Raw genomic sequence first — 11,374 nt, 5'->3', positions numbered from 1 at the left:
CTAGGTTCCAATCCAAACCAAAAGAGTCACATCTTTCTGCAGTTAAAAGGATCATTAGATATGTTCATGGCACATCCAATTTTGGTCTTTGGTATCCAAAGATTGATGATTTTTCTGCAGTTGGTTATTGTGATGCAGATTTTGCTGGTGATAGAGTTGATAGAAGGAGCACTTCTGGTTTATGTTGCTTCCTTGGGAAGTCCTTAAATGTATGGTCAAGTAAGAAGCAACCAACGGTGGCCCTTTTCACTGCAGAGGCTGAGTATATAGCTGCTTCTTCTTGTTGTTCTCAGCTTTTATGGTTAAAAACGCAGCTTGCTGATTACAAATTAAATGCTGAAAATATTCCCCTGCTGTGTGATAATATGAGTGCCATTAATATTTCTAAAAATCCAGTTTTGCACTCTAGGACTAAACATATTGAAGTGAAATTTCACTCAATAAGAGAACATGTCCAAAAAGGGGATATTAGTATTCAATTTGTCAAATCAGAGGAGCAATTAGCAGATATTTTTACAAAACCATTAGCTGAGGATAGATTCTGCATGCTTAGGACTTGTCTAGGAATTTTGAGTAATGATTCCTTGTTTGAAAAATGCTGATGTATTTGCTGGAACTTTTTGTCTCATAAACAGGCATGAGACAATTCTGGGCAGGTGATGAACGTTTCCATCAAGTCAACGTGTTCTGGGCTTGTTTCAAATGAATCTCAATCTGGGCCAACCTCAATATTCAGATCAAGAGTGGTCCAAATGTGTTTCATTAATTTCATATCTCCTCAAGGCCCAAATATGAATGTTACAATATTGTTTGTTAGTTTTTGATGACTTGTGTGTTTCATGAAAGGTTTTCAATAAATGTTTTGTGGCCCAAAAGGTTTTCAAGAGGATTTAATTTTGGCCCAAAAAGGTGTTTCAGGTTAATTTTGTTGTTTTTCTCAAATTTTAAAATTAACTTCCCTTTTATTTTTTAAAATCAAATAAAATCTTTCTTGAATGAGGTCATGTCTTTTCAAGTCTTTTCAAATGGTGATGCAGTTGCATGGTTTTGGAAATCCACTTTTTAGGTACGGTTACCAACACTCCCTCTCTTCCCTCCATAACTTCTCCACACACTCTTCGGTTTCTTCCCACTCACTTTACTGCATCTCTTCCCTCAAAAGATTGAAACTAACCAAATGAGGAAGAAAATCATTGCAAAAAGGGCTCCTCGTGAAAAGGTTTTAAAGCTACCCACAAAGCCTTCCACTCGCTCTCAAGACCGCACCTTTACCCCTTCTCCTTCTCCTCCTACCTCTCCTCATCGCTGTGACCCCATGGCTCGGACCAAAAACACTCCAAGGTTTCCTGCCTCTGTCAAGCCGACGCCACCACCAAAGGCCACACCTTCCAAGCCTGGCTCCTCAAAACCAAGTTCAGCAAAGCCTGGCTCCTCCAAAGGCAAACGTCAGGCGACTGAGGAACCCATACCCGAACCAACACAACCAAAATCCAGGTCGGTTCCAATGCGCTCTCAACGAGGTAACACTCGAGTCCCTCTCCAGAATGTTAAAGAACCAGACATTGGACCTTTTGATCACAAAGCTCACTTTTTGACTTCTCATTCGAACTATAACCCTTATAGATTCAAATCTGCCATGAACAATGATTTTTATGAGAAGGTTGTCCAGTATCGTACCCTATGTCCCTCTTTTCTCGCTGATTTTCCATCTTTGAAAAGAAAAGGTTTTCTTTTTGTTGATAACTTGATTTTTCTGGACTGGAATCACCTTTTTGACATCAAAAAACCTGTTTATCCCTTGTTGGTCAAAGAGGAAGGAGTTGGTGTTTCTTACAATGATGCCCTGGCTAGTATTTGTGAACATATCTCCTTAATAGATGGCATTACACCCACTCACAAAGCCCTAGGATATGAGCGTGCTCAATTGCACCGAATGGTCAATCATGTTATTCTGCCTCAAAGCGGCTCATATCAAAGGGTTTCCTACACTGATACTCTTGTTTTATATGCCCTTCTCACCAAAACTGAAATTTCATTTGCATATTTGATGGTTAGATACATGTTTGACTCTGTTAGAAGTGAAAAGGACAAAGCTCTTCCTTATGGCATGTTTCTAACTTGCATTTTTGAGTATTTTGGTGTTGACTTGACCAATGAGAAATATGAAAATAGACATTCATATCTAAAGGGAGGTGGTTCAGTGAAACAGCAAAAAGGACCAACTCGATCTGAGAGAGTGGTTCTAGATGATGATGATGAAGAGTTCATTCCAGATGATTCTACTGCTCCTTCCACTGAGGGCACTTCCATCTCCACTGGGAAGAAATCCACTCTGCTGAATGTGGTCAGGGATGTTGCTCAAGAGTTTGTATCCCAGTCGAATCACTTAATTGAATTGAGCAAAGAGAAAAGGAAGCTGGCTAGCAAGCATGAGAACTTCCTGAAGAAATCGAGGGATAGGGTGGCTGTGCTCATGACCTTCATCGATAACCTTCAAAATGATGAAGACGTTGCCATTGATGTTGAAGAGGAAGCTGCTTCGGAGGGGAATGGTTCTGATGCCTAGGATTTGTCTCATAAAAACTGTTGTTGCTGCTCTCTATTTTGTCTCATGAATTCTGCTTCTTTAGTACTTTTAAACTGTTTCATTTTGGATGACTGTAATAACTCTGGATATTACTGCACCTTTGGTAGTTTAGTTAGCACTTTGAACTGTGCTCTAACTCTTTTCTGCAAGATACAAGACTTTGTTTTTGTTGATCTTGTTTATTATCCGCCCTTGATGACAAAAGGGGGAGTAATAGCAATAGGACCCTAGTATTTTTTTGGGATTTTTGCTGCATCCATACTTGAGTTTGCATGTTGAATAATCTTTGCTGCATTAATACTTGTTTTCACATGCTGAATCTGTTTGCTGATGGTAATAGCTTGATGTTGGGCTGATTATGATATGTTGCTATCTGATTCTGACCCTGATGTATTAAAGCTCTATTTTGGCCATTTAAACTATCACTGTTTGCTATACTTTTGGTTGGTACATAGCATCTGTTTAGTTCCATATAAGTATATGTAAACAGGAAAGAAGAGAAGAGCATAAATTCAGGGGGAGCTAACCTTGAAAAGGAAAGGGGGAGCAACATAAAAGAAAATGACAAAAATCAAAGGGAGTTTTCTAAACCTGACTCAAACTCATTTCCTTTTGATGATAGCTTAAATCATGTTTGTCATCAAGGGGGAGATTGTTGAGTTAAGAAATTAACTAAATTAATTAGTGATGACAAACATTATTTTTGAGCAAAATAAATAATTAGTGTTGATTAATTATATTTACTTATTAACTAATTGTTTATTGTTGCAGGCCAAATGTTAATAGCCCAAATGGAATAAAAGGCATTCAGCAAAGAATATTGGGCTGAAAGCAAAATAAAGAGCCCAAGCAAAAGCAAAGAAAGAAACCAAAGAAATTAAATCGGGCCAAGCATACCAATACCCGATCCAAGCCCGATCTGGTTTCAGAAATGCAAATCCCTCTCTTTTGCTTAACCAAACGCAACGTCCTTTTCCTCTCTAATCAAGTCACATCAAAACTTTAGTAAAGTAAGAAAGAGAAAGAGAAGAAAAGCTTCCTCCATAAGCCAGTAACCAAAGAAGCAAGAAAGAGAAAATTGAAGCTTGAGGCACAGAAGCAAAGAACAGAAAATCCAAACCAAATCAAGCTTAAGAAAGGTAATCCATCTCATCTTGCATGAATCAGATCTTCATCCCTTCTTCCCAACTCTCTGCTATATCCGAAAATGGTATTCAAGGGAAAGTGGTTCTCTGCCTTATTCTGCTCCACATCTACGGTCACAAGTGATTCTTGGGGACCAAGTTGCATCTCTATGGTTCAGATTTGGTTGACCATTGGAAGACAATATTGGTTACTCCTACATGGCTTTCGGTCAAGTTGGAGAAGTCAGAAGCAAAGATCCTACTTTGATGTTTGAGAAGAAAAAGTGAGCTTGTGGGTTGGTGAAGCTCAAGGCTCAAGGTGTTGACCTTGGAGGAAGAACCAAGCCACATGCAAGGAGATGAAAGAAGCTTGCTGTTCATTCAGAAGAAAAAGGAGAGAAAACCAGTGAATAGAGGTTATTGTTCTGAGAGAGCTCTTTGAAGAAGTTCAACTAACTGGACAGTGTAACCTAATAAAAGGTGCATTCCGCCAGTATGAAGAACTGAATCAGAGGCTTGCTAATCTGGTTTTTCGCATAGCACAGAGGCTGTTGATGAAGTCAATCTCCTTCATGTTTTACAGATTGTAATGTATTTTTCTATGTTTATCTTTCTGTAATTTCTTGTGAGAAAGTTCAAGTAAAAGCCATGAGTGGAAAAAGGCTGAGAGATACACTTGAGAGAAAAGCCTATAGTTATTTTCTGATTTCTTTAGGTTGTTTAAGTGTCTTGTATCTAGTATCTGAATGGTATCCCTTTCTTAGTTGGGTTAGCACTAAGAGTGAATAGTTAGGTATTAGCATAGCCAATGTCAAGTTAGGTTAGAACTTGAGTGTGAAAGGATTGGGTCAATCCTGAGTTATTGGTGTATGTAATACTGTTAACTATAGTGAAATTCTTCCATAGTTGTGGAGGAGACTGGATGTAGGTTGCATAGCACAAGGCAACCGAACCAGGATATATGCTGGTGTTAGCTTTTCTCTTCTCTGCTGTGTTCTGTTTTCTGATATTCATGAGACAAAAATAAATTGTCTCATAATTTTCCGCTTCTAAGTTAAAACAGAATCAGAATTGCAAATCTGTTTTAAAAGGGTAACAACAGCAACTAAAAGGAAGGCATAGATTCAACCCCCCCTTCTCTAAGCCTACCACAACCTTCAACATTCTACCCACCTAATTGGAAATTTTGCCCACAAAATTCGAATTCAATTACCTGAAAATAAGTGTGGGTAGTCTGTTCGCATCTTCGACTCAAGTTCCCAAGTGTGCTCCTCAACACTGGCTCGACTCCATGCTACTTTAACTAACGAAACCTCTTTTCCACGCAACCGTTTCATACTAGTATCGTCAATTCTGACCGGAGCCACTGGAAGCGTCAAATCTTCTATTAACTGAACAGATTCAGGTTTTAACACATGGCTAGCATCAGGAGTATACTTCCGAAGTTGCGACACGTGAAATACGTCATGCAGGTTTGAAAGGTGGGGTGGTAGAGCCATCCGATACGCCACCGGTCCAATCCTCTTTAGGATCATAAATGGACCGATGTACCGAGGATTCAGCTTCTTCGCTTTAATTTCCCTACCTATTCCTGTCATTGGAGTAACCTTAAGGAACACATGGTCTCCTTCCTCAAATTCCAAGGGCTTCCTCCTCTGATCGGCGTAACTCTTCTGACGACTCTGTACAGTAAGTATCCTATCTCAGATTTTCTTGACTTGTTCAGTGGTCTCAGCTATCATCTCCGGCCCCAACAAGCCTTTCTCTCCAGCTTCATACCAGCATAGCAAAGATTGGCATTTTCTCCCATACAGAGCCTCATACGGAGCCATTCTGATGCTCGTATGGTAGCTATTATTATACGCAAACTCCACTAGCGGCATATATTGATCACAGCTCACCGGCTGATCTAAAACACAAGCCCTCAACATATCTTCTAAGGTTTGGATCGTCCTCTCGGATTGACCATCTGTTTGAGGATGGTAAGCTGTGCTCAAGCTTAATCGGGCTCCGAAAGCTTTCTAAAATGCACCCCAAAACCTCAAAGTGAAACGAGAATCTCTATCGAAGATTATAGTAGCAGGTACACAATGAAGTTTCACAATCTCCTTTATGTATAATTGTGCTAGCTTCTCAAGGGTGTAAGTCATCCGAATGGGTAAAAAGTGAGCTGACTTCATCAGTCGGTCCACATACACCCAGACAACATCAAAACCGGTCCTAGTCCTTGGCAATCCCGACACAAAGTCCATTGCAATGCTTTCCCACTTCAATTGCGGAACCTCTAATGGTTGTAACATCCCGGAAGGTCTCTGATGTTCGATCTTTACTTCTGATAGGTTAAACACTTGGAAACATATTTTGTCACATCATTCTTCATACCCGGCCACCAAAACATCGTCTTTAAATCATGGTACATCTTAATACTCCCCAGGTGAATAGAGAATCCGCTTTTGTGTGCTTCCTTTAAGATATCTTGCCGCAAAGTGCCAACATCTGGCACAATGATCCTACCCTTGAATCTCCATAATCCATTTTGATCCTCCGACACTCTCTACTGCTTCTCTTGCTCAATAGCTGGTAACACCTTCGATAACACGTCATCGTCTCGATGAGCCTTTAGGAGTTCGGATTTAAAATCACTTGAGATCTGTAATCGACTCAAACACAGAGTTCCAGACACTTCTTGAACACCAATCTTCAGACTCTCGAATTCCTTGAGCAACTCCTCATCTCGAAGCATCATCCAAGCAACATACAACGACTTTCGACTTAATGCATCTGCCACTACGTTTTCTTTCCCCGGATGGTAATTCAACTCAAAGTCGTAGTCCTTCAGTAATTCCATCCACCTCCTCTGTCTCATATTAAGCTCTTTCTGATCAAAGAGATATTTCAAGCTCTTGTGATTAGAGAAAACTTGGAACTTAACCCCATAGAGGTAATGCCTCCACACCTTTAGTGCAAACACAACTGCAGCAAGCTCCAAATCGTGCGTAGGGTAATTAACTTCATAAGGTCTCAATTGACGTGAGGCATACGCCACCACATTACGATGCTGCATTAGCACGCACCCTAGACCCTTCAGTGAGGCATCACAGTACACCTCGAATGACTCATTTGGTTCAGGTAACACCAACACAGGCGCGGTGGTCAGCTTTTGCTTCAACACTTGAAAGCTCTCTTCACACTCAGGAGTCCAAATAAATGGCACGTCATTACGGTTTAATCCTCTCCTTCAAGCTAGTTGGGTCCTATAACATCAAAGAGCCCAAAATATCAACACTTTTTCTCCATAAAATTCGAATTTAAGGCTGAGAAAATTGGACTAAAATCGTGGCTTACCTCAAGAACAAAGTAATGGGTTTTGTAGAGCTTGTCACGATGAACGTGTGGCTGCAAATGGTGCGACAATCAGAGCTCCGGATCAAAAGTTATGGTGGTTTGAAGATCAAATGAGAGATAGAACTTTGGAAGAGTGTTCTTCCCCCATTCTTTGTAACCCATACTTTTGGTATCGAAATTCTCGTTTCAATCTCCTCTATTATATTAAGCCATAAAGATCACATTTTTTGGCTTTCTAGAATAAATTCTCATTTATGAGTTATTTAGTCATTAATTAACCGGGTTTTACACTTTTTTCCAAGCATTATTTGCTATACCAGCAAACTCAGGATGGGTTGTCCAAGCAGCTTGGAATCCAAAAAGTCTTGGTTCAGACAACTTTTTAAAAACTCTCTGGTTTTGAATAAAAATGGGACAATGATCCGAAAGCAATCTATTAAACATACACCTCCACATGAGTTTCTGGAAAAAGGTTACACCATTCTACGTTGGTTAAAATACGATCTAATTTTTTAGCAATATCCATGCCCTACGCACCCTTTTGTACCAGGTAAACGATCTCTCAATAGCACCTAGGTCCATTAAGTCACAATAATCCACTGTTTCGGAAAAGAGAGCAGCTTTTTGGGTATGAAATTCCCCCCTTTGACCTCATTTGGAAGTAGAATATCATTAAAATCCCTCGCAACAAGCTATGGACAAAAAATGTTATCAGCTAAAGATTTGAGAAAGCTCCATAGCTCTGTCCTCTGACCAACAATAGAACTGTCATAAACAGCGCTGAAGCACCAACTACTACAACCCCAACGAACTTCAATGGTAACACATTGATTATGAATACTTCGAACACAACATTGATTAACTGGCAATTTGGTTAGGACCCAAATTCCGCCATTATGACCTGAAGCTTCAGAGCAACCAATAACACAATAGCCAAGCCCAGACCAAAAGGATCTAATTCTATCAAAGATGACATGAGTTTTTAACAAAATTAAAAAAGCCAGACTATATTTTCTAATAAGCTCTTTGTAATGAACCTGAGCTATTTTATTGGAAGCTCCTCTAACATTCCACTTTAAAAAATTCTAAAAATATCCATAAAATAAATAATGAAGATAAAGAAGAACCAACCACAGATCATTCTATGAGCATGTGAAGCTGCTCCTTGCTACGGTTGCTAGAAGGTGCTTCAGGCAATCTGGCAGCATGCATATTATTTGTCATAATTGTTTTTGTTGTCGGAAAAGCTTGCAAAGACACGGGCCTTGCTCTTTTCCTAAGATAAAAAACTGATGGAGTTGAGGATCCTGTCCCTTTATAAAGTACAACGTCATTTTCTTTTCGGTCTGGCGTTGTTTAATATCACCAAGCTTGTTTTTTGATTTGTTGCTATATGGGCCAAGCTCAGTATATCTTTTGGATACTTGAAAACCTTTGTGCACCCTTTTTAGACCATTACCTTCCTTAGAAGATGGACCTGTAGCAGATGGGTCCACTTTCTTTTTGCCTTTTCTATCTGAAATTCGAATCCACTCTCCCTTCTCAACCAATTCCTTTGATTTAGGAGGATTTTCATGCAACATAATCTCTTCCAATGCCTCCAATCCCTGATTATTTGCCTCACCATTATTATTCTTAACAAATTTAAACAAGCCTCAATTTCGGTTCTAATCTAGTTCACTTTTTTAACCCTCTGCCAATGACACATGTTGGAGCGGTGCCGTCACAGTCAGCTCCACATCCTCTTTTACACCACGATCCTTGGTGCAATCCCCCTTAACATGCCCAAAGCAATTGCATTTTTCACAAATAAGATCTAAATTTTCATACTCAACAGTGAATTTTGGCTCCATCAACAATGATTTCAGAGACCACTGGAAGACCCAAATCGATCTAAAAACACGCTCGCACAAAATTTTCTCTTTCCACTTCCTTTGTAGCTAGATCAATTTTGATAGATGTCCCTATGCCCGAAGCTATTCTCCTTATAACTCTTTGTTGGTAATACAATATGTTCAAGTCTGCAATGCGTATCCAAACTGGAGTGGAACCGAAAGATTTTTCATTTGGTTAAAAGGTAGCGGACCATGGTTTCACCGCCATAAAATAGCCACAATTATCCAAGGTCCACCTATCAGGATCTTGTCCCTATCTTATACCAAGTCATACTTCACAAGGAAGTATTTAGACCCCACATCCATAATGTCATAACCTCCTTTTTAGTCTCCATATGCTTTTCAACCGATGAACAAGAGCAATGTAATTGAAGTGTTTGCCGAAAACTTTGATAACAATGAAATCTAATATGGCTCTGCCAAGACCTTCCGTCCTTCTTCAGAGAACGTAATGACCGGAGGAGAAAGATCCCCTTGTTTTCCAGACACCACTGCAAGTGAGTCTCCATCCAAAGAATCATCAACAACCAAAGGCTTCGATTGTAAACTTTCTACTACTTTATCTTTGAAGGAGACTTTGGATCCCTTAACCCCTCCATATCTATACACTGGAAGCACCCACCCCATCACTCTCCCCCTTATTATTTTCGCCGGCATGACCGGAAGTCTCACTATGTTTCCCTCTCTCATTGCTCTGCTCTCTTCCGCTTGCACATTTTCTTTTTTCACCGCTCATATCTAATCTTCACAGTCTAAAGTTGATCACGTTGATTATAGCATTTTAGAAAGTATGCTTAAAATTAAAGTAATATCTTTGTATTATTAAACAATATTTTTAAATAGTGTTTCTTGAGAAAAGTGTTACCAAAATATTAAAAAAAAAATCTAATTTTAACCGTGGATAAAGTTCTATTTTGATTACCAATGTTTAGACTAAATCGTAATTTAGTTTCTAATGTTTCAAATGTCATATTTTAGTCTTAAAAAGTTTTAAACGAATTCAATGTTGTCCTTATATTAAATTTGACACGAATAATTAACATATTGAATATACAATAACATTCAATTTTAGTACGTATAAAATTGGCACTCCAATTATCACCAATATAAATAATTTTTCTTAAATTTTGGAGCATTGTTGATTGATTGTTAGGGTTTGAGATTTTATAAAAAAAGAGAATCAAAAGAAAAAGTGTTACAAAAAAAATTGTTTGGTTACGTAAAAAAAGAAGATTTAATTAAATAAAAATGTTGTTAACGTTCTTACTCTATTAATTATTCATACCAAATTTAAAGGTGGAACAACATTACATCCGTTTGAAATTTTTTAGGATTAAAATAAGATGTTTGAAACTTTTTGGGATTAAAATCATATGTTTAATACGTTAGGGTCTAAATTAGGATTTAGTTCAAACGTTGAAGACTAAAATAATATTTTATCTTTTTAACAATACTTATATAAGAAATTCTTGGAGCCAACAATTTTTAGTGATTTTGGTCATCATTTAGCTAGTATAAAGACTAAATCGTCTTTAACAAATAAATTTTATTAATTTATGAATATAAATTTTAAAAAATATAGATACAATTATATTGATTCATATAAAATTTTAATAAATATAAATATAAATTGTATATTTTTTGTGTACAAAATATCTATAAATATAAATACAAATTATTACTAACTAAATACAGATAAAAAATTAATAATATTTATTGGTAATATAGCATTGCTATTTACATAGTTACTATAGCGAATTCATCTGGTGTAAATATATCCATTTTGACGCATAGAGATGATAATGTATAACAATATTCAAAATATATTATTTTTAAATTGATGATTAAATTTTATTCTATTTATGTTATTTCTTGAATGCTAGTGTTGGACTGAGGTAATCTTTCCTGCCTTCCTGGCACTTTCTCTGTCCCGCAAGTAAGAATATGTCCCGCAGAGCAAAAGTTTTCGCATACGTTAATAGTTAAGGAAAAAATAGGAAATATAGGAAATACTGATGTTTTAATTATTTTAATCGTTGATTTGAATTATAAAAAATATATATAATATATATTAATTAAAATTAATGATTAAAATAATTGGAATACTGATATTTTTTAGTACATTTGAAATTTTTTTAATAGTTAATATCTATTCTATTATATAAAAATCGGATTTTTGTACACAATAATGGAGTTAACGTGGTATATTTTTTAGAGTATTTTTTGATTTATTTTTTTAACTTATTAAATATAAGTTATTATGGTAAATTAATTATAGCAACTAATTAATTTGATTATATATTTAAATATCACAGTTTATTATAATTTATATCAAATAATTAATTATTAAAAGTATTTTTTAATTTATTTCTTTTAACTCATTAAATATAATTTATTACAGTAAATTAATTATATCAATTAAT

General features: G+C 36.9%; 1 protein-coding gene across 1 annotated transcript; it reads left to right on the top strand.

Annotated features, from left to right (window-relative positions):
- Positions 1,178-3,416, top strand: LOC107640525 (proteoglycan 4-like). The gene is made up of 2 exons (XM_016344040.1): positions 1,178-1,668; positions 3,359-3,416. The coding sequence occupies exons 1-2, from the start codon at positions 1,178-1,180 to the stop codon at positions 3,414-3,416; spliced, it is 549 nt and encodes a 182-aa protein (XP_016199526.1).

Source organism: Arachis ipaensis, chromosome B05 (assembly GCF_000816755.2).
Source record: "Arachis ipaensis cultivar K30076 chromosome B05, Araip1.1, whole genome shotgun sequence".
In the NCBI taxonomy this organism is placed as follows: Eukaryota; Viridiplantae; Streptophyta; class Magnoliopsida; order Fabales; family Fabaceae; genus Arachis; species Arachis ipaensis.
This window is presented reverse-complemented; position numbering and strand designations above follow the sequence as displayed.

What these genes read in the sequence shown, in the direction of transcription:
- LOC107640525 (XM_016344040.1), top strand. Translation starts at nt 1,178, where the DNA reads ATGAGGAAGAAAATCATTGCAAAAAGGGCTCCTCGTGAAAAGGTTTTA. An exon ending in TTTTATGAGAAGGTTGTCCA is followed by an intron (nt 1,669 to 3,358) that starts GTATCGTACCCT and finishes TTATTGTTGCAG; the next exon opens with GCCAAATGTTAATAGCCCAA.